This window comes from Podarcis gaigeae (assembly GCF_964106915.1).
Source record: "Podarcis gaigeae genome assembly, chromosome: 7".
Lineage (NCBI taxonomy): Eukaryota > Metazoa > Chordata > Lepidosauria > Squamata > Lacertidae > Podarcis > Podarcis gaigeae.
This window is the reverse complement of record NC_139683.1, coordinates 85,511,550-85,535,477: the sequence shown is the minus strand read 5'-3', so window position 1 is coordinate 85,535,477 and position 23,928 is coordinate 85,511,550. Positions and strand designations below refer to the sequence as shown.

The following is a 23,928-nucleotide window of genomic DNA, read 5'->3' as shown; positions in this document are numbered from 1 at the left end:
GTATCCACAAATAAATCCAGTGCCAGAAACAAGTAAAAAGATGTCTGAAAGACAATAATAAGAACAGGTAAAGCTTGCCTCACAATTGTATTTCCATGTTAGAAAAGGCTTGCCCTGTTTAATTTGTGCCAGCCACACAGTCGTTAAAAGCACAAGAAATCATTCACTTTGTTCCTGTTCCCGTACTTCTCACTGCCAGCTGCTCCTGTTGGAAGAGAACAAATCTCTTAATCAGGGAAGATACAGAAAATCCCTCACATTCCTTCCTTCTGGTTGCTTAGCAACAGTGATTAAGTGACTAAGCATCCTTAGCAACAGCAGTGCCTCCATATCTGCCTAATAAACCTTAGAATGTTGCCTCCATGTTCTGCTTTCTTTAAAGATGTTGAACTGACTCCTTTTTTAAAATGTAAGCTAGGAGCCCAATGGAGGCAGGGAGAGAATGAACATGAAGATGAATGAGAAATTATTCAAAGTTCTACTGCAAAATGAACTTAATTCACCTTTAGTTTACCTGACAACTTTGGGAAACTACTTTTGTGTGTAGTTCAGATTTTTTCCCCCCAGCTAGTTCAGTGAACTTGGGTCAGCTGAAGGAGTTCATTCCAAGCACTGAGGATCCCTCCACGTTCTTCTGCAATACTACCTCAGTCCATCCTAGGTGCTGGATTTAAGGTGCTGCCTTAAATGTACCTAACAAAATATAACATAAGGAAAAAGGATAAGTCTCTCATTTGATGATTTTATTCACTAAGCAAGTCCAGGTATTTTATGTCCACCAAAAATCCATAGCCGACAGCTCCAACTGGTTTCCCTCAGACCTTCAGAATATATTGAAGAACATTTTTGAGCCATTCTGCAAGTTTCACATACCATTTTGATAGACTTGGGTGGTAGAATTCTAGACACTGGGTGATATTCAACTAAGTTTTACTTAAAGTTGACTTACTTGTTGAAGTTAATGGGCCTAAGTTAAGCCATGTTCATTAATTTCAATGGGTTTACTCTGAGTAAAACATCAGATTGCGGGGGGGGGGGGAGAGTCATATTTTTGGATACTTCCTCACGTAAAAACTCCCTGCATGTAAGCTCCGGGGAGGGGAATGAAATTGGACAAAATACATGTCGAAGTCCATTCATTACATTTATTTATATCAGGATACAATTCCTCCCAATGTAGCTTTGAAGTAACATAAAGATACATCAACAAAATCACAATAATAATATTGTTTACTCTTTTTATCCACACACCATAGTACAGTAATGTACGCATGCATCTGTATACCATTGCACTGTAAGAACTATATAAGGTAAAGGTAAAGGTACCCCTGCCCATACGGGCCAGTCTTCCCAGACTCTAGGGTTGTGCGCTCATCTCACTCTATAGGCCGGGAGCCAGCGCTGTCCGCAGACACTTCCGGGTCACGTGGCCAGCGTGACAAGCTGCATCTGGCGAGCCAGCGCAGCACACGGAACGCCGTTTACCTTCCCGCTGGTAAGCGGTCCCTATTTATCTACTTGCACCCGGGGGTGCTTTCGAACTGCTAGGTTGGCAGGCGCTGGGACCGAACGACGGGAGCGCACCCCGCCGCGGGGATTCAAACCGCCGACCATGCGATCGGCAGGTCCTAGGCGCTGAGGTTTTACCCCGCGTCCCTGTAAGAACTATATAGTGAATTCTTAATGATTGGCTGGACTTCAGTTCCTGCACAGAAGCATCCTCTTTGCAAAGTTTTCACATTTTGCATTTCCACTTACTGTGCTGTCATATTTGCAGAAAATAAATGAGGAGGAGTCCCTGATCTCAGGTGAAACATCATAGCAAACATGTAGCCTAGCTAGATGAATGGAAGGGCTGGATCCAGGTTGTTGTAGTTCTTTGGGCAACCAAGCATTAGTAGACCCCTTTTGGCACCGCCCCTTACTTCTTGTTGATCTGGATCCTGAACCAAAAGCATAGACTGCTCTATTGGACTGCTCCATTCATTATGCTCTCTTTATGCCAATAGTGTTTATATCCTTCAAACTATACAAACCCCATTACTGAATATTCCAAATACATTTACCAAGGAAGAAGCCCCCACACTGAACATAGTGGGACTTAATCCTGAGCAGACATACAGAGCATTCTGTGGCACAGATCTGCTGCAAAGTGCACTGTTTGCCTGCCAGCCTGAAATTCCAGTGGGTGGCTATAGAGTGTGAGGAAAGATGGATCTTAGATTTGGAGGTGATGCATCTAAGGAGGGAAGAACTCACAATAGCAAGGGGAAGAAAGAGAGACATGATTAGGCTGGAAACAGAAGATGGAGAAGCAGGGAGACCCTGAGGGTTTTGCTAGGCTTGCTTGCCAAGAGAGAAGGGAGATTTAATACCTGTCCTTGGGTGGCGGCTTAATGGGTTGGCGTCAAGGCAGTAGAAACAATTGAAACAATTTGTCTTTGTTTTGCACCCCCTGCATGCTCTCCCCTTCTGTCTTAACCACTGATTATCCAGTGCCTGAAACCTTTGGGTTGTAGCCAATGTTATTTCTACTCAGAGTAAACCCACTGAAATGAATCGACATGACTAGCTTAGCCCCATTAATTCCAGTGCCTTACAGGCCTCTTCCAATTCCTTCACTTGGGATCTGTTTGCAGGGCTTTTGCCTGCTGCATTTACCTCCAAATCTTTTCCCTGGAATGCTTCTGAATCTGAGGTAGGGAGGGCGACCGAAATGATCAAAGGTCTGGAAACCAAGCCTTATGAGGAACGGTTGAAGGATCTGGGTATGTTTCGCCTGGAGAAGAGGAGACTGAGAGGAGATAGGATAGCCATCACCAAATATATTAAGAGCTGTCACATGTAAGATGGAGCACTCCTGTTCTGGAGGGGAGGACTCCAACCAATGGCTTTAAGTTACAAGGAAAGAGATTCCGGCTAAACATCAGGAGGAACTTTCTGACACTAAGAGGTGTTCAACAGTTGAATGGACTCAGAAGGTGGTGCACTCACCTTCCTTGGTGGCTTTTAAGCAGAGATGGGATGGCCATCTCTTCCAACTCAGGCCCCTTCCAACTCTACTAGCTAGCTATTATTCCTAGCTCTGGGCTTAGGGTATATATTGTTTCCAGCTGCAGTGTTTTCCTTTTATGGGTCCCTCCTGCTGCAAATGCAAATCAAACATTAGCAGCATCAATAGATGTAAGTTCCTACAGCAATCTCACTGCCTGCTCTACAGTGGCAGGATGTTCCATTGATGAACATCCTGCTTGCTTTGAGTTCTTTGATGCTTATTCTGTCAGGGAGTAAATGCAAAAAAATGTAATTGCACACTGCACATTTAAAGAAAAGCTCATTAGCAGTAAATGCTTTGAAACAAACACCAGGAGAAAAGGTACTTTCAGGAAAGGCATCACCAAATGTTTTGCACCGGTGCAGGCAGTAATACAGTGGTACCTCGCAAGACGAAATTAATTCGTTCTGCGAGTTTTTTCCTCTTGCGAATTTTTCGTCTTGCAAAGCACGGATTTTGGAAAAGCTTCAAAAATCACCAAAGTCTTCAAAAACCTCAAAAAAGGCTACCACACCGCGTGCTATGAGTTGCTCCTCGAAGTCAAGTCGCAACTGCACCTCTTCAAGCAATGCACCCTGGGTATTAACGGTTTTAAGAAAAAGGAAACAAACTTGCAAGACGTTTTCGTCTTGCGAAGCAAGCCCATAGGGAAATTCATCTTGCGAAGCAACTCAAAAAACGAAAAACTCTTTCGTCTTGCGAGTTTTTCGTCTTACGAGGCATTCGTCTTGCGAGGTACCACTGTATATGCCAACAGTAGCAGAATGTCTCCTAATGCCTATCAAATAAACAATCACCAGACGCTCTTCCCCAATAGAAACTTCTAAGGTCCCTGTGGAAACCTTAGGGTGCTTTGCAAGACCCAACCATGTCATTACAATCTTAGTACCATCGAGCTCAGACCCGGATGGCAGACTCTGGAGGGAGATGAGTCAGAGGTTGGAGGAGATGGAAGCAGCGGTGGAGGAACCCTTTCCGGCACCCGGGGCAGGGCAGCCCGTATGTACTGCGCATGTGTGGCTCTCTCGCACCGTCCATACAGGCATCAGTACAGTCTGCCTCTTGCACGGTGACCGCACAGGCTGCTGCGCATGCGCACTCCGTACGGGATGCCGCACATGCACACTCCATACAGGATGCGGCACATGCACAGTCCGTAGTGCACGCGGCAGCCTGTACAGTCACCGTGCAAGTGGCAGCCCGTATGGACTGTGCATGTACCGCATCCTGTATGAAGTGCACGTGTGTGGTAGCCTGTGCGGTCATCGTGCAAGAGGCAGCTCATATGGATACCCATATGGACGGCGCAAGAGAGCGTCAGCCTGTACGGACGCCGCGCACCCTTGACCGCTCTACAGCTGGGGGGGCAGGGGCCATCTTGTCACACACACCCCAGAGTGGCACCCGGGGCGGCCCACCCCCTCTGCCCCCCACTTCATACGCCCCTGGATGGAAGCCTTTCCCTCTCTCCAGACACATATGGCTCCAAAGTTGAGACAGGAGTTCCACCCTCTTCCCCGCTTCCTGTGGGGGAAAGAGTACTGTCAGAGTTTGGGGAGGGCTATGAGCCACAGCCTGGGGTGAGCAGGATCCAGCGCTCTCTCCCAGGGGAAGGCAGCACCTATGGGGAGGCAGGAGACCCAACCATCTAGATGCAGCACCTGCTTGGAGGCAAGAGCTGCAAGAAGAGATTCTCATGAGTAAGGACTGCACCCCACCTGAGCTTTAAAGCTTGGCTGGTGGGCGTGAATACTTGTTGGAACAACTTCTCAGCTCCCATGAAGTCCAGAACTCCTTTCTGATCATGGATTCACGAGCCTTGGCCCTGGTTCCTAGGCTCACACCCCTGGTGCCTTTCCACTTGCATGACTGTTTTTATTGAATTACCGTATTTTTCACTCTATAAGACGCACCAGATCACAAGACGCACCTAGTTTGCTGTTCTGGCTTCTGGAATAGCTGCGCAGCCTGCATTCGCTCCATAAGACGCACACATTTCCCCTTACTTTTTAGGAGGAAAAAAGTGAGTCTTATAGAGCAAAAAATACAGTAGTTTCCTTGGGACCTTTGAATTTGTTGGCTCAAAGGGCAGAGTGGTCTGTGCTGTCTGCTTTCCCTGCTGCTCAATCTGTTCAGCTGCTTAATTTGCCTGTTAGTTTGGGTCTCCCCAGGCCTAGTCCATCCCTCTAATCTATACACAAGTGTGCCTGGTCCACAGTTTGGGATTCGCTGTGTGAAAATGCAGGTTAGGAGCACAAACCTTGTCAATTTGGGAAGGGGGCGGGGAGAAGACTGTAAAAGGTGTTGACGTGAATCAGAATACTCATGGGTTTCAGATCTGGCTGTTTCTGGGGGAGGCCAGGATCAGGTCTTGGAGAGATAGCATTGCCCTGCTTTGGTGGTGAAAGCCCCATGGGATTGTTGTGTGGGCAGGTGGGACAGTGAATGCTTAGGGAGTTGAGAGTGGGGCTGTATCCTGAGCAGTGCCGGATTTACGTATGAGCTAAACAAGCTATAGCTTAGGACCCCACTCTCTTGGGACCCCCAAAAAAATTAAAGGAAAGAAAAAACTGGATGTACATTTCCCAAATATAAGATAAAAAACAAAGAAAATAAAACCTACATACTGCAACAGTGGCAAATGGCATTAGATACCTATTAGGTCCACAAATGACCATATAGCATATGTTCAACACAAAAAACAGCAACAATTTGTTGTTGACAAAGGACAGCTGGACATATAAAGGGCCCCGTGACCTTCAGTAGCTTAGGGCCTCATCAAACCTAAATCCGGCCCTGATCCTGAGTGACCCTCTCCTCCTTTTTCTGCTCCTCATTAGTGTCCCCCGAATGGAGCAGACTGTGAAGGGGGCTCTGCACCCAGGTAGGTGTGCATGGCTTTCCAGGGAGAGAGGGGGCTCAGGGACCTACGAATCCCCCCCACACCTTGCGAGGGTTGCGGGGAGGCAATGGAAGTGGGGCTCTAGGAAGCGCAGCCCCGCTTGGAGCAGCATGGAGATGTTTTGGGAGGCAGCATTGGGAGATGGAACAAAAGCACTGCTGGCTAAACTGGCGTGGGTGGAAGTGCGAGGAGAGAGAGAGAGAGAGAGAGAGAGAGAGAGAGAGAGAGAGAGGTGCTTCTGCTTTGCTGCTACCAAAAACGGGGCAAAACCAAACAGAAACGTTCAGTGCTGCATGACTTGGGGAAACGCATGCTCACGGGCGCAAAGAGTGCAACAGGCGACAGCTGATGCAATTTCAAAAGCTAAGGAAAAGAGGATACTGGCATGTTCTGAGTCTCCCTGCAGATATATTATCCAGTCCCTTTGCTTTTTCTTCCCAAGCCTCTGTTGTCGCTGGAATCTCTGGGCGACGGAGAGCAAAGGGAAAGGGAGGTGGCTGAGCTCGTGATTTTCATCTTTATTATTCTTCATTGATTTGCTTATTCATTAAAGTGTTTTAGTCTGCTTTCCCATCTGTGTGAATCCTGTGCAGTGATTATAGTATATATCACAAATGCCAATGGGCAAGAGGAATCAGTCTTGGCATTTTGGACGTGGTTATGTGGGAGGGCAGGAAATGTGATCCACGTGATCCCTTCAGACAAAGCAGTGAACCAGTGGAGCATTCAGAAGTATAGATGTAACACGATTTCCTGGTAAGCATAAGCATAAGCCTTAGGGGACATTAGCAAAGCTAGCATTGGAGTGCTCAGGATGGGTGGCAGAAGGGGATTTGATTTATTTTATTTTATTTTATTTTTTATTTATTTTAGTGTATCTTTCTGCAGTCTGCAACACACCAGTATTTTATAGCCTTTTAAAAGTTGTTAGGGCAACTTTAAAGTGGCACAGGGCAAACTTCCATATCTCTCTCTCTCTCTCTCTCTCTCTCACACACACACACACACACACACACACAATATCTTAGACTGACTTGTCCTTCCTTAATTGGTAGTGACAATAATTAGCGTGGATAATTGGTGTCTGAGCTTGCAGGAATTGGCCCATAAACAGAGATATTGCAGGGTGTTTTTAAGCATGTATAGTAGTGGGGAGTTCTCCTCCTCCAGCCCTTGTGAATTCCCTTCTAGTGAACTCAAAGTGTCCCCACTTTTCTGTTTCTCCAGCCTGCTTCTTCACCCTCAGGGCACGGATCCCTTGGCCCACCTCACCCATTCTGTGCCCCTTCTTAGTAAAGGAAAGCAATTGCAGGTGATGGAATCATTTGGAAAAAACCAAACACAGCACATCCCCCTCCACTGAAGCTTCACAATGCAGTGAGGTTTCTGTGGGGGGCAGCGGGAGGTAGGGAGGGTTAAGTATCCATGGCTGGAAAATCAGATGTCACACAATGCAGAAAATATCAACTCGGGCATGCAGTTACTATTTTGGAAATCTGGATGTTTTTATTTAAATGTAAATACTAATTTTTTTAAAAAAAACACCACATTTAAATTAAAGTACATTTGTCACAATATTGCTTCATAGTGTGGGTTTTATTTTAATGAAAGGCTAAGCCCTCCTCTTGGCATGATTAAAAATGCCCTTCCCCAATGACAAATTCTTTCTATAAAAGCATGGCGAGAGATCTGTTATGCACCTTTGGCCCAAACAGCTACAGTTGGGCAGAAGCGATAAACACCTAAAAGCAGAAACATATAATTTATTTAAGTAGTCTGAGCTACTTTTTCTTTTCCATCTAGGCATCCCTGCAAGATAGGCCAGCATGGGACAGAATGACTGTCCAAGTCCCCTGGCAGCCTTCACAGCTGTGCTGGGAGCTGAATTCAGGTTTCCCTAGTTGAAGTTCAACTCCGTCCCCTACACCATAATACTAGTGAGGTGCCTTGCAAGTGCTTAGGCATCGAGGGTTCAGTTCTGTGCATGAAAATATTCTCATCGCAACATACATATATATGCTTATTTTTCTATGTCCACGTCAGCTGTAGCCTAGGCAGGGGAGCAGCTGCCACCTTGGGGAGCAGCCGCTGGTTTCTGGTGCCCAGGCACCCCCTTGGGGAGGAGAGGTGGGCTTTGCTGGCAAATAAAGGAAATCTGGCTGAAATGAGAACTGGTACTACGATCCTGTAGGGTGTGGGGTCGGGGGTATGTTTGTGCAGAAGCACATGTGCAAAAACCAAACCAAACCAGAGGTAAACAGAAAGACAGAGTTCTTTAGACTGGCCTAAGCTATAGGCTTGTTTGCACATGAAGGAAAATAAGATGAAAGAATCTTGGAGGAGGTAGACTGTTTAGCCATTTCAGACTCCTAAGTGGGAGGAATGCCATTTTTTAAAAAAAAAAAAGTTTAAAATCTGCAGGTAAAAAACCAACCCTTTCAGGATAAATTTTCTCTCTAGCATGTAAAGATTTTCCTAATGTAGAAGAGCAGTCACGCATCTGATCCCTCTGCTACAGTCTGAAGTGTTAGAGTTCATTTTGCCCCATCTGGACTCAGCTATATATCAGTCCAGCCTCATTCTGTTGTCTGGACCAGGCCTCAGTCTTTTTGCATGTAATACAATGGGAAACAGGAGGCGCTGTGGGTTAAACCACAGAACCTAGGGCTTGCCGATCAGAAGGTTGGCGGTTCGAATCCCCGTGACGGGGTTAGCTCCCGTTGTTCAGTCCCAGCTCCTACCAACCTAGCAGTTTGAAAGCACGTCAAAGTGCAAGTAGATAAATAGGTACCACTCTGGCGGGAAGATAAACGGCATTTCCGTGCACTGCTCTGGTTCGCCAGAAGCAGCTTAGTCATGCTGGCCACATGACCCAGAAGCTGTACGCCGGCTCCCTCAGCCAATAATGCGAGATGAGCGCTGCAACCCCAGAGTCAGACACGACTGGACCTAATGGTCGGGGTCCCTTTACCTTTATAGTAATACAACTCACCTAACCCATGAGGGCTAGTGCTTTGCTTGACTCTCTAGTCAGTTGCAGACCTTGGGTCCTCAACTTTCAGCGGCGCCCTGCGCAACGCCAAAATTTGGCACCCTCTCGCCTTGCATTCTGCATCCTAGTGGTGCCCCCCCCCAAGGCTCTGTGCCCAGAGTGTCTGAACCAGTTGTGCTCCCTAACTCTGCCTCTGCTCCAGTCCTCACTTCTGGTACTTCTTCTGTGACAAATGCAGCACTGCAATAATGGAAAAGACTGGTGAGGAAGATGGCTCCCGAGGGTGTGTACTCCCAGGCATGATTTGCCTGAAGTTTGGCCATAGCAGCTTCTCAGACTGTGCACTGTGTCTCTATGCATGTTTAATCCTCCTCCCTCTCCTTCCTTTTTTGTTGTTGTGTGCAGATCTCCGGCCTCTGCCTGACGTAGCCATGACAGGGAACTGCACCCGGGAATGCACAGAGTTTGGTCACTCTGACACCTGCTGGATGCCAGGTCAGTCCTCTCCAAGCCGGAGGCCCAAGAACGCCCTCAAACTCTCCACATTTGTGCCTTATCAAGACAGAGGGAGTCAAGAACAAGTTGGGAATGGCAGCCCCAGACTCTCAGAAGAGCGCAACACCAAAATGGCTAACCTTCACCTGCTCCCCACGTACAGTGCCTTCTCCAACAGTAGCCATGAGCCCTGCAAGGACTCCCCCATGGAGGAAATCCCTCTGACCCAGACCTCGGACTTCCAGGCAGCCACCACACCATCGTCCCAAACTGCCAAGCGGGAGATCTACCTGTGAGATGAAGAGGACCGTGGAAGGTGCCTGCGAAACACCTCAGACCAGTGTCTGGATTTCAAAGAAGAATAAAAAGAAGGGACTTTTCAAACTGTGATGCTTTATCGCTCGCATTGGTGGTTCTGTGCCTGCCAGGTGAGAATGCCTTGCCCAGGCCCTGGGCACAGGAACACTTTTTTATGAACTCATTGCTCCCAGGGCAAGAGAAACGATGTCAACATGAATTACCAAGCTCTCAGTAGAGTGGTCCCTAGATGCCTGGAAGGAGGGAGAGAGGAAGGTAGCGAAGAGGGCTTGGCCTCATGGCTTCAGGGCTGGGGGTGGGGGGAAGGGCTGAGTTACCAAAGGTCCACGTAGACTTGGTGGAGTCCATTGGGCACAGGGCCAAGGGCACCTGGCGCAGGTCCAGGGGGAAAAGCTGCCTCTCTTGTTACTGTAGACTCCTGTAAATATGAATCTTAGGAATGACATTTGCGTCCTGCCTGATCAGAAGTTTTATTGTCCTTGAAACAAAAAGACTTTGAAACAAAACAAAACCACAGGCAGCAATTTCCAGCTTGAATCTTTCACCACACAGAAGAGCACATGGGAGCAAGTGCTTCCAAGCAACCCACCCTCGCCTTCCACAGTGTAAAAAGGATGGGGCACTGGCTGGTGAGGGGAGAGCTCTGGCCGGTCGCCAGCACTGGGCAGAAGGGCACTGCAGAGCTTTCAACCCCAATCTCTTTCCAGACTTCAGCAACTCTTCTCGTCACATGTGAGGAGGAGGAGGAGGAGCCTTAGAGCTGCTGGTTGTGGGTTTTATCTGGTCCTCCTTTGCCCCTGCCCCCTGGACAGTGGAGCTAAGGCCAGCTGGAAAGATGGAAGAGACGCCCAACCCCCTAACTTCCCAGTATCTCTTCTGCCTCACGCGAGGCAGGGAACTCCCATGGGGTCACTGGGCCCCAGCGCCATGATCCCGGCCTTTGAAAAGTCTGCCTGTAAGCCACCATTGCCTTTGTGAATGGAGCTTTGACTCAGGGTCACATTGGGGGCCACGAGGCCTCTGCATGCTGGAGTCACCCCCCTCCCTCCCTCTGCCTTGAGACCAGAGAGCCAGCCTCAAGGGCTCCAGTGTTCTCTTTGGGTGCCACAGGTTTAGCCACATAGGAACTCTCTGGTGGTATCGTGGTTCCAGCAGGGCCCTATAACAAATAATGGAGCTACCCTTGGAAGCATTGATCCCCGCAGTGGGTTGTCCCCTTGGATGGGTGAAAAGACCAGCCCCAATTGGGCGAGGGGCACTCTTCCACCTCCAGCCACCCATGGGCTGCTCAAGTAACTTGGTTCTTCAGTTGCTCGTAGGTGTCCTGACTTAATAGGACCTGGCTCCATATAGCCAAGAGCTCGTGGCCATCCCTGCCCATCCACCTGTCCACCCTGCGAGCGGTGGGGCTTCATTCCAATCTGCATGGCAATGGAGGATACAATTGTTTGCCCCGCACAACGTTCATTGGTACAAACTCCAGTGTGGGACCTCTGTTCACCTGACCACTGATACTTGTTGGGCCCGACTCAGCCCTCTTGGTCCCTGCATTGGACTTGGTTCTTCTGGTGCCCATAGACCCTGCCCCCCCCCCCACACACACATTTTGCCATGGGTCATGGATGTGTTCTTCTTAGCTAGGCTGCAGGAGGCAGACTGGTCGTCACCCTTTGCTGTGTCTCTGTTCAACTTTCTCTGTTGCATGGATCTGGGGAGAAGGGGGGGAAGCACCTCGTGGTATCTGCAGGGATACTTCTCCTTAGCTTTTGTGGTACAGTTGTGTGTGTGCGTGTGTGTCCGGGCTGACAGTCTGGAAGCAGGTAGGTGGGGAGGGGCTGTCTCCAAGTTCTTCAGACTGAACAGCCAGGCCAGAGCCAGAAGCTTTATAGGACCCTCTTGTCCCATTGTGTCATCTGGCTCCCACCAAGCAGGTTGCTAAACTATCATCTTCTGACCATCGGCATTGGTGACACCAAAGTGCAGAACAGAGCAAACAAGCAGCTTCCTTCAATGGCTGCCACCAACCAGAGAATTAGGTGTCTGGATCTCAGTACTAGAGTCCTCCATTTGCGATCCCTGGTGACTTGCAGTCTGCACGAGAGCAAAGGACTTTCCTGTTCTGTTGCCTACATCTCTGAGACTCAGGGCTGGTCCAGAAGCAACTCACAGATGGTAGGGGGGCGCCTTGCACTACCTATTTATTCTGGTACCAAGAGGCTGGGTGGCCAGTGGTGAGCTTTGACCTCAAAGGAGCTGGAAATGGCTGTTCTTTCCATACCCACACAAGCTTATATCTGCTCTGCCCAGGGATCAAAGGGATTTCAGCCACCCATCCTGAACCATACATTGTCCTTTCCAGACACTTTAAAGTGCCACTCTAAGGTGGAGAGGGGGCAGGACCCTCTCGCTCTTCCATATTATTACTTGCCTGCTGTGGAAGGCATAGATGGGAGCCAGGCTCACTCACCAGAGAATACCTGTGGTTCCCAGGTAAGGTTACCTTATTTCATTTTTAATAATAATAATAATAATAATGCCTATGGAATGGGACATTCAAATAGGCCTGTCCATAAGTTGGGCCTGCTGAAAGAAAGCAAAAAGAACACAACGGAAAAGCCCAGGCCTTTCGCTTGACAATGGGCATTTGAAGGCTGCCCTCAGCCGAACGCTGCTCCCATCCTTGGATGCATTTGCCACAGGGCTCCGGGGAGCAAAATGAGCATGTACCAAGCAGGCTAGGGTTGCTTGTCCCCTTAGGGCAAAGGCCGATACGTGAATGTGAATGACAGGCTGGATCAATCCACACTGGTGCATCTGATGGTATCTGACATGGTGTGTGTGAGAGAGTGTGTGTGTGTGTGTGTGTGTGTGTGTGTGTGTGTGTGTGTGTAGAGTCTTCCACCTCTTCCCTCCTGGTTTGCCCCTGGAAAATCGGATAAAAGAAGGCAGAGGGAGGAAAAAGAAGGGGGCTTGGTCTCTGGTCCCATGAAGGAAAACCATGAGGAAAACCACGTTCAAGACATAGCTGCCTCCCGCGTGCGGCAGAAGAGGTGAGGATGTTTTGGGGGGACAACGGTAGTGCCATTGCGCTGAAAGGCCACGGAATAGGGAGGTGCCACAGGGTGGTCCAGGCGATCTCCAAGAGCCCAGGTGCCACCAGGAGAAGCTCATTTTGCACAAGTCAAAGCCAGAAGGAGAGAGCCTATGTGCGCAGGGGAGGAGGAGGAGGAGCTCAAGGGTCCTGGGCTAGACAAGCACATTGAAGGGCGAGGGGGGAGGGAAGGACACTTTTGAGCACTGCACTAGGACAAGCCAGGGGTAAAACCAAAGGTGGGAGGCCAGGCACAGGCCAGCTGTGTAAGATGGAGCCAAGTGACCCCTTTGTAGCTCTTCGTGTTGGTTCTATTTATATGAGATTTCAGTTCCTTGCTTGTGATGCCTTGTTTTTTGTACAGTTTTATGTACATGCAGGTGTAGCTTTTTCTAAAAGGAGGAATCCTACGGCAGAATAAAGAGTACCCAACTATTTTTCAGATGGTGACCTATGTTTAGGCGCTGCCTCTCTTGCTAAGGTTGTATTGCTCTCAATGTGATGCATTTCCCTTGCACTGGGAAGGCCTTGGGCCCGGGGCTTCGTTCTCCCCAGGCGCCATGAGCACAATTGATTCCCTTGTAATCCTTTTTGTTTGGAACAGTGAGCATGACACCTCGTGAGCCCTTTTCTGTTCTCTTCCATTCTGTTTGTTTGCTGAGCTGTCAGATGACAAACTCCACTGTAATTAGCCCTCCCAAAGCTTTACAATAAAAATGTGAAAACCTTCTGGCTTGATCTGATTTATTAGGTTAGGTGTCAGATATATATACCGTGGGCTTCTTTTCATATCATTTCTGAAGGACAAAATATGCAACCAGGAAGACCCATGACTAGATCTGTGTGTGTGTGTGTGTGTGTGTGTGTGTGTGTGTGTGTGTGTAAAACACCACGAGGCTGTAAATAAGGGTTAGTTAGCCTGGAGCAGTAGCACCAGAAGGAGAGAAGGGGATTCAATGAATTCTCCCAGCTCAGTGACCCCTGCCAGTTGATATTTGTCCCACAGGAGGGAAAGACATCCATACTATGCCCATTTTCATAGCAGGGGAAAAAACAGTCGTGTAGTAAACTTAGTTTAAATATATCTGACTTGCCTTTCAGGGCAAAGTTCTCATAAGGCATTTTGCAGACAGAAGTTAAAGGCTGGCAAAATGTTAAAGGCTGGCAACATCATCATCATCATCATCATCATCATCATCATCATCATAATAATTTATTTATACCCCACCCACTCTGGGCAGCTTCCAACAGCATATTAAAACACAATAGTCAATTAAACATTAAAAGCTTCCCTCAACAGGGCTGACTTCAGATATCTTCTAAAAGTCTGGGAGTTGTTTTTCTCTTTGACATCTGCTCGGAGGGCATTCCACAGGGCAGGCACCACCACCAAGAAGGCCCTCTGCCTGGTTCCCTGTAACTTGGCTTCTCGCAGCAAGGGAACCACCAGAAGGCCCTCGGTGCTGGACCTCAGTGTCCGGGCATAACGATGGGGGTGGAGACGCTCCTTCAGGTATACTGGACCGATTTTATTCTGGCATAATGTGGATCCACATCATTGTGGATCCAGTGAAGGATAATTATGCATATGATAAAGTGGACTCTAGTCCATGAAATTTTCATTTCATTTTATTTATTCAATTATTGCATTTATGTTCCAGATTTTCCTCCAAGGAGCTACATGGCTCTCCCTGTCATTTAATCACCACAACAACCCTGTGAGGCAGGTTAGGCTGAGAGGCAATGACTGGCCTAAGGTTACCCAGTGAGCTTTATGCCCAAGTCTGGCACTTCAGGTCCTAGTCCAACACTCTTAACCACTGCACCACGCTAGCTTTAACCATAAGCTTAATAAATACCGTATTTTTTGCTCTATAAGACTCACTTTTTCCCTTCTAAAAAGTAAGGGGAAATGTGTGTGCGTCTTATGGAGCGAATGCTGGCTGCACAGCTATCCCAGAAGCCAGAACAGCAAGAGGGACTGCTGCTTTCATTTCATATTCTGAGATTCAGAATATTTTTTTTCTTGTTTTCCTCCTCCAAAAACTAGGTGCGTCTTGTGGTCTGGTGCGTCTTATAGAGCGAAAAATACGGTAATTTTAATAGCCTTTATTTGCGTTGTGCCAATAGTCTGTGTTGTATCCAGTCCCTCCCTCCCTCCATTGTCCTCCGTGAGACTATTAGCAGCTTCAGTGGGCAAGGAAATGGCCCGGTGGAATAAAATTTAAAGTATCCCTTGTGTGTCCTGCTGCCCTGAGCCAATTCCCCCACCCTGGGGGGCTGTTTTAAGAAGGCTGCCGAACAAGTGTCTGAGGTCAGCAATACGGCTGGATGAGAGTGAATAAACTGAAACTCAGCCTAGACAAGATAGATCAAGGAAGTGGGGTTCTGCCTGATCTCAGGGATATTGTTTCTCATCTGGGAAAGCTGTCTGCCCCACACCTGGGACACCCACAGAGTAGCTGCAGCTTGGAGCAGTTTTCCTGGATTCCTCTCTCCCGAACTGAAACCAGGCTGCCTGGGTAAATGCCCAGACAGGGCCGTCTTTAGCAGATGTTGCGCTGGGGTGCAAATATCCGCCCAGCGCCCCCAAATTACCATGGATAGTGTTGGGGTGGCCATAGCTGCAGACTGCCAGCCAGTGGCGTAGCGTGGGGGGTGCAGGGGGTGCCAGCCGCACTGGGCGCAACATTTGGGGGGGCGCACTTGCAGCTCTCTGCCCCTACCTGGCTCACTCTCTCTCACTGCAGTGCTGGCTGTGCGAATCCGATCCGAGCTGCCGGGTCGCCACCCACTGTGGAGGGGGAGGGTGCCAGGCGTGCGTTGCGGTGCGGAGCGGAGAGAGAGCGAGGGAGGGACTATCTGGGGGAGGGACAGTGCAGCGGCCGCGCAGCGCAGCAGTGCTGAACGCGGGAGAGAACCACACCCGACCAGCCCAGGCAGCAGCAAGAAGAAGCTGGCAGCGGCGGCAGGTTAGGGGTTAGGGGGCGCAAATTACTTGCCTTGCCCCGGGTGCTGACAACCCACGCTACGCCGCTGCTGCCAGCCATTGGGGGGGTGCAACTCTTCCCCATGCCACTGCGCAATCCTTGCAGTGGCTTGGTAGTGAAGTTGCACCTCTCCCAAGCCTCCTCGGGAGGAGAGCGATCCCCACAGAGGCTTGGGAGGAAAGCTGCATGCCCACCAGCCTTATGGTTGGCAGGGCGCAGCTGGCGAACATGCAGGGAAAGGGGAGGCCGCCGGCAAAGCCCCACAGCTCTCCCACTTGCCAGGGTGCCCTTGAGAGGCCGGCGCCCTGGAGCGATGCACCACTAAGCCCTATGGGAAAGACGGCTCTGTGCCCGGAATTTTAGAAAGGTGGGGAGATCTTTACTTATGATGGCAGGGACCTGTTTGGCCACCTGAGGAAAAATAGGAAGGTGCCGCCCAGGGCTGTAGCTAGGGGGTAGTGAGGTGGGCCCCTGCCAGGGGCGCAGGCAAGGGGGAGCACAAAATTGGCTTAAAAATATGTCCATAAATAAAAATATTGATTACTGCCTTATAAGAAAAGAGGGTGAATTGAATGGGGGGGAGGGTTGGAGTGGAGGCGGAAAGAAGAGCTAATTTGGGGGCGCAATCTGGACAGTTTTGCCAGGGGCGCAAAATCACCTAGCTACGGCTCTGGTACCGCCCTCCCCACTCCGCAAGCCTCGCTTACTGGGATCATGTGGTGGCAAGGGTAGGTGCTGGTTCCGCTGGGGTGGGGGAAAGATCCTGCCAGATGTACCTCATGGCTGGACTGGCCCTGTTCTCATTTCCCCAGGGCACCCCAGTGATTTGGGAAAGGAGTTTGGGTCTTTTTTTAACCCGGTCCTATGCCTTCCCCAGCACAAGCCAATGGAGATCTCTCGATAGCATTTCCCAAAATCCATGTAGGGGGAGTGTATCTTCCACCAGCAATCTTTGGAGGTAACCAGCAGGGCTGTGCACTGGATTCAGCTAAACCCAAACCTAGAAAAGTCAGATCAGTTCAGGAGGATCTTGGGCCAAGGGCTTGGGCCAAGTGATGCTGAATCAGCTCTGGATCTCCCCTGATGTGTACCATAAGTCTACCACTTGTGCTCCCTTTACTTGTCAACTTGGGGAGCTTCATCCCTTAACCAGATGTGCTTGCTTTAGTGGGCAGGGAGAAGTAAATAGATTAATGGAAAACCATTCTCTGTTGTCCCATTTATTTATATCCCCCCCTCCATTGCACCACGTAAGCAACCCACCACCTCATGAGGTTGGGAGCAGTTCTGGGGGTTCCCCTCGATGTGTTTTTGCCTTTGATAAGGTAGACCCTTGCCACCACATGTACCTCCACATTATTGGAAGTAAAATGTAGTTAAAATCATTTCCTGTCAAAGGAAACACATAGAGAGCACATATAGAGCTACTTCTCTATGCTGGGCATTTTCCACTTATGTAGAGCTTGCCGGGGGACAGGTTGGTAGGTTGCTTGGAGAAAACAAACGTATATCAAACTGGGTCCCTGCTCCTGCCAACCTAGCAGTTCGAAAGCACGTCAAAGTACAAGTAGATAAATAGGTACCGCTCCAGCGCGAAGGTAAATGGCGTTTCCATGTGCTGCTCTGGTTCGCCAGAGGTGGCTAAGTCATGCTGGCCACATGACCCGGAAGCTGTACGCCGGCTCCCTCAGCCAGTAAAGTGAGATGAGCGCCGCAACCCCAGAGTCGTCCACGACTGGACCTAATGGACCTTTAACACCTGGAGAATTCATGGCAAAGCCGAGTATACAAAAATCAAACCTACAAACATTTTCTTTGTCATGAATGCTATTGAACGTGAACATGAACGTTACTAACTGAGCTTTTCAAGTAACTATGCTTCGGACGGCAGCCAAACAGGATGGGGGAGGGCCCCACAGGGCTGCCAAGAATTATTTCAATAAGGTGAAATACCAGAAATACAGTGGTACCTCTGGTTACAGACGCTTCATGTTACAGACGCTTCAGGTTACAGACTCCGCTAACCCTGGGTTAAGAACTTTGCTTCAGGATGAGAACAGAAATTGCGGCGCGGCAACAGCAGGAGGCCCCATTAGCTAAAGTGGTGCTTCAGGTTAAGAAGAGTTTCAGGTTAAGAATGGACCTCCAGAACGAATTAAGTTCTTAACCCAAGGTACCACTGTACCTCAAATGCAGTAGACAAGCATAGAATTACACTGTAGATGTTGTTGCGGTTATGGCCAGAATTTGGTGCAAGGGAGAAATATCAGCAGATGGGACACAGGAGCTGGATTTCACAGAGAGGAGCAGGCTGGAGGTGAGGATCCCAACAAGAACACGTGTCATGATGAGGACCATAGCCCAAGTTGTGGGAGAAGGGCCCACCATAATGGGAGGAAAGCACCTGGCTATGCAATGTAATATTTTGCCTTAGGTGGTAAATGACCAGAGGCTGAGCCTGCCTGCTGAACTCTGGGCATTCTCTTGTCCCCTGTGATACCAGGTGTGCTTATATCCAGCCTTTCCCTGCTAGCTTTCCTAGATTGGAATGGAGAAGGGAGCCATTGAGTTGACGGCTTGGTGTGATTCATAGAATCCTAGAGTTGGAAGAGACCACAAGGGCCATCGAGTCCAACCCCCTGCCAAGCAGGAAACACCATCAGAGCACTCCTGACATATGGTTGTCAAGCCTCTGCTTAAAGACCTCCAAAGAAGGAGACTCCACCACACTCCTTGGCAGCAAATTCCACTGTCGAACAGCTCTTACTGTCAGGAAGTTCTTCCTAATGTTTAGGTGGAATCTTCTTTCTTGTAGTTTGGGTCCATTGCTCCGTGTCCGCTTCTCTGGAGCAGCAGAAAACAACCTTTCTCCCTCCTCTATGTGACATCCTTTTATATATTTGAACATGGCTATCATATCACCCCTTAACCTCCTCTTCTCCAGGCTAAACATGCGCAGCTCCCTTAGCCATTCCTCATAAGGCATCGTTTCCAGGCCTTTGACCATTTTGGTTGGCCTCCTCTGGACACGTTCCAGTTTGTCAGTGTCCTTCTTGAACTGTGGTGCCCAGAACTGGACACAGAATACCAGAGCAGAATACAGTGGCACTATTACTTCCCTTGATCTAGATGCTATACTCCTATTGATGCAGCCCAGAATTTCTTTGGCTTTTTTAGCTGCCGCGTCACACTGTTGACTCATGACAAGTTTGTGGTCAACCAAGACTCCTAGATCCTTTTCACATGTACTGCTCTCAAGCCAGGTGTCACCCATCTTGTATTTGTGCCTCTCATTTTTTTTGCCCAAGTGCAATACTTTACATTTCTCCCTGTTAAAATTCACTGGAAGGAAATCCGCAAAGGGAGACCAGAATAGCTATTGTCTGGAAAGGAAACCCGGTGGAGTGGGGGGGGGTGTCAGCAGAAAGGAACGACTTTTCTTTCAAGGCGCTGACACAGAGTGTGTGACTGAGAACAGGAGGAAATCCCGATCAAAGTAAAAATAAGTGTAGAGAGGGGGAGATGGCCACCTCCTTAGAATTTATTATTTGAAAATTGCTTTATGGTTTTATTTATTTATTTCAGTTCCTTATTTCCATAACTTACACCCTGTTCTTCCTTTGTATTTCAACAAAAAGGCTTCAGGATAATTAAAAGTGGGGCTTTGCCACCTTAGGTGCTCATAGAGGAAGTGATGGCATCTCGGGTGACCAGCTGCTACTGCACAACAGCACTTCTGGCACACCCTGGTTTGAACCCAGTTGGGCCCGGCTGTGGAGTTGGGCACCATCCGCTGCCAACCTCTCACATCCAGTTGGTGAATAAAACTGAACAGCCCAGTCCACCACCTTACAGCCCATTCCAAGAACACGCTAAACTTTTGAAAACAGCACAGGATTTGGTAAGGGTAAAGGGACCCCTGACCATTAGGTCCAGTAGTGGCGGACTCTGGGGTTGCGGCAGTCATCTCGCTTTATTGGCTGAGGGAGGCGGCGTACAGCTTCCGGGTCATGTGGCCAGCATGACCAAGCGGCTTCTGGTGAACCAGAGCAGCGCATGGAAACGCTGTTTACCTTCCCGCCAGAGCAGTACCTATTTATCTATTTGCACTTTGATGTGTTTTCGAACTGCTAGGTTGGCAGGAGCAGGGATCGAGCAACGGGAGCTCACCCCATCGTGGGGATTCAAATGGCCGACCTTTTGATCGGCAAGTCCTAGGCTCTGTGGTTTAACCCACAGCGCCACCCGTGTCCCTACAGGATGTGGAGCATCACACAAATGCAGAATCATGTGACAATTGCAGGATTCATGTGCAAATGTGAAATTTCAATGCACAGAGGAGTAGCGTTTTCTTGTTGGACCTCACCTAGGAGAATAAAAAAAACACAGTTACAGATAGGTAGCCGTGTTGGTCTGCCATAGTCAAAACAAAAAAATTCCTTCCAGTAGCACCTTAAAGACCAACTAAGTCAGTTCTTGGTATGAGCTTTCGTGTGCATGCACACTATTGCAGTCGTTAAGAGTCGTAAACAGGCTCATCACAGCTATCTGCCAATCACCCATTCCCACCACCCTTCTGAGTAATACCCCTCCCCACCTTCTCACTATATAGAAGGGTCTGGAAACTTCTGTTTCAGTGTATCTGAAGAAGTGTGCATGCACACGAAAGCTCATACCAAGAACTGACTTAGTTGGTCTTTAAGGTGCTACTGGAAGGAATTTTTTTGTTTTAAAAAAAACACACTTCTATTTCAACATCTCAAGGTAGGGTGGTGAATTTTAGGTACAGCTGTTGATCTAACCTAATACTGTATATATTCATATTTTTGAAAGCAAAAATGGTCTTGGCCTTACTCTCTCCAGTCAGCCTTCCTTAGCCTTGCTTTTTTCATCCATCAGTTTGAATTACTAATATGATTTTCTTCAGAATTATATGAATCTAAATTTATTGGAAGAGATTTTTCTGAGACATTTTTCTGAGAATTTTCCTTTCTGAACTGTTTAAAAATCCCCCTACCCAATGCCTTGCAGAATAGTTGGTGAAATTCACATGACAACATATCCGATGGGAGCAATGTAGCATTCAAACAAGTCTCAGGAGTGACATCATATCCTGTTTATGCCTTGTTTAGGCATGTGGTCTGCAAAACTGGAGACTTCCATAGCCATGGCAATCAGGGATATATGAGAGACCTGCGCATACACAGCCACTTCATAACTGAATCTAATCTACAGCAAGAGGCAGGATTGAAAAGGCAGACTTAATACTCTCTACAGCAATTACTCACAGAAAATAAAGAAGCAGATGAAGGAAGGAGCCTTGAAAGGTATCTTGATGTTATGCTTGGGTATCACTTAGAATCATAGAATCCTAGAGTTGGAAGAGACCACAAGGGCCATCGAGTCCCACCCCCTGCCAAGCAGGAAACACCATCAGAGCACTCCTGACATATGGTTGTCAAGCCTCTGCTTAAAGACCTCCAAAGAAGGAGACTCCACCACACTCCTTGGCAGCAAATTCCACTGTCGAACAGCTCTTACTGTCAGGAAGTTCTTCCTAATGTTTAGGTGGAATCTTCTTTCTTGTAGTTTGGGTCCATTGCTCCGTGTCCGCTTCTCTGGAGCAGCAGAAAACAACCTTCCTCCCTCCTCTATGTGACATCCTTTTATATATTTGAACATGGCTATCATATCACCCCTTAACCTCCTCTTCTCCAGGCTAAACATGCGCAGCTCCCTTAGCCGTTCCTCATAGGGCATCGTTTCCAGGCCTTTGACCATTTTGGTTGCCCTCCTCTGGACACGTTCCAGTTTGTCAGTGTCCTTCTTGAACTGTGGTGCCTTGAACTGTTGCTTGTCCCTTGGCTGGATCTCAAAGCTGGCAGGTACAGTGGGCTTCCAGACACCCTGGACTTCGTGTGACTGCTCTGTCCTCAAAAGCAGCACATCATCTCAACTCGCTCTGCATCTTGGTGTTGGAAGTGCTCATCCCAGATCTCTGAACCAACAGTCCTTCCTCTTGGGTGTCCAAAAGCCCTGGATCAGTTTCCCATGCAAACAGCACTGGCAAATAAAATGTTCTGAGGTTCCGCACCTGAGCTCACTGGAGGCACTCAAAAACGATGAGCCGGGATCATAAGCATCTTAAGCTGCATTCGGGATTTCTCTGAATTTCAGACTGAAAGGTACAAAGCTATGAAAGAGATGCCTGCACCCCTGCCAAGAAACAGGTCTGTATTTCTCACAGCATCGTGGGAGTACCGTATTTTTTGCTCTATAAGACTCACTTTTCCCCTCCTAAAAAGTAAGGGGAAATGTGTGTGCATCTTATGGAGCGAATGCAGGCTGCGCAGCTATCCCAGAAGCCAGAACAGCAAGAGGGATTGCTGCTTTCACTGCGCAGCGATCCCTTTTGCTGTTCTGGCTTCTGAGATTCAGAATATTTTTTTTCTTGTTTTCCTCCTCCAAAAACTAGGTGCGTCTTATGAACTGGTGTGTCTTATAGAGCGAAAAATACGGTAATTGGTCAAGATAAGCTTAACAGGAAAAAAATCCAGTGCGCATTTGAGCCGCTAAGGCCATGTAGACTTGCACTGACAGGCATCAAAAGTCAGGCACCTTCCAGGGGCCCAAACCCTGATTCTGACCATGCTAACAGGAGCCTCGTGGGACTGCTCTTCCACATGGTAGTGAGAGGGAACAGAAGCCACTGCCTGCTTGTTCGTAATTCTAGGACTGTCCCTGGAAAGTATGGACACCTGGCATGGTATAGAACCTCAAAAGAATGTAAATTATAACTGTCAAATGGTGGAAACCCAAAATACACAGCGGGGGGGGGTCTGATTTGCATATTGTATGTAGCAACAGTATCTGTTTGGTGGTCTGAAGTACTCTTCAGTCTTCCGCAGTCGGCTCTACAGAAAGCCTAGGCGATGGCTCTCTCTGCCTGGCAGTGGCAAGCACAGATGTGCAGGTCTTGGCGGATAAAGGATCTGTGCATAATTTTTAAAAAGCTAAATGGAGGTCTGCTTGGCTCTTATTCCAAGAAGAGGTGAAAGAGCAAATGAGCCATTTTGTTTATCAGTGGCCGGGAGCACCTTTCCTCAGCTTCAGCTGGTTAAACAGCTATGACTGTTTCTAGACCAAAATAGTTTGATCACCACAGTTTAGGTACTCATGACTTCAAGACCTGAATGCTGCATTCAATGTGAGGCTTCCCTATTGATTGATCCTGAAACTGCACCTCGTGCAGAGTGCTGACATGAGACTGATGCTGTAACATGCACATCAAAGGGATACATTGCTGCAGTCATTATCCCTCCATGTGGCCAACCTTTCAGGCTTGTCGGGAGGATAAATGCGGGAGAAGAATCCTGAACACTCCCAAAAGCTTCTGCACAGCCTCATTCTACACCTTACCACACTGCAACCACTGATTAAGGGGTAGGGTTGGATTTTGCAGTGCACGAGGTTAGGATATTATATGACAGCTCATGTTCCCACATTAAATGTTGGAAATATAAAATGTCCTGCAGAAATATTGATAAGCCCTTTCCTGACCAAACTGATGTACAGTATTCCTTAACAACAAAAAGTAGGCATTGCACATAGCAGCCACTAGGTGGCTCTCTCTGCAAGCACTGCACTTCTGATGGGATGTGTGGCTTCATTTCTGGATCTGACCATGCCCTGTGCGATCTGCCAGTACTTTGGTTTCCATAGGCTTCAGTGGGGCAGGGAAAGCTTAATAACTTCTGAACTGCTGCTCAGAACTTCTCCCAACCAATGCATGATCGTCTTCCATGGAAAACCTGAATAAAGTACGTATGTCATTCACACTAAGATTGGAAAGAAATGTGCTGGATCATTTCTCAAACAAACAAACAAATGGGGCAGTATCAATTTTCAGCACTTTTTAATTTGCTGTACCAGTGGCAATTTTCATCAGATTGGTTTGCAATCTGAAATGGTTGTAGACCTCATTGTGCAGATCATGTATGCAAAATTTCAAGGTGTTAGCTCAGCAAGCGTCATTTCTATGAACTATAGAATCTTGAAAGTGAACTTTTCCCCCACTCACCTTAA

The 23,928-nt window shown here is 48.2% G+C and overlaps 1 protein-coding gene across 9 annotated transcripts in view; it reads left to right on the top strand.

The window, feature by feature from the left end:
* PCDH1 (protocadherin 1) overlaps positions 1–23,928 on the top strand; it is a gene marked incomplete at its 5' end in the record, with an annotated part of 192,240 nt that overhangs the window by 68,666 nt on the left and 99,646 nt on the right. For 5 of the 9 annotated variants that reach the window (XM_083748372.1, XM_083748374.1, XM_083748373.1 and 2 more), the window contains one exon: positions 9,355–13,583. The exons of 1 other annotated variant lie outside the window; for it this stretch is intronic. In XM_083748372.1, the coding sequence (XP_083604498.1) occupies positions 9,355–9,740 (386 nt within the window). In that variant the 3' untranslated portion in view covers positions 9,741–13,583. Of the gene's footprint in view, positions 1–5,895; positions 5,940–9,354; positions 13,584–23,928 lie in introns of those variants that run through there. 3 more of the 9 variants (XM_083748376.1, XM_083748375.1, XR_014566652.1) reach the window with 2 other exon arrangements.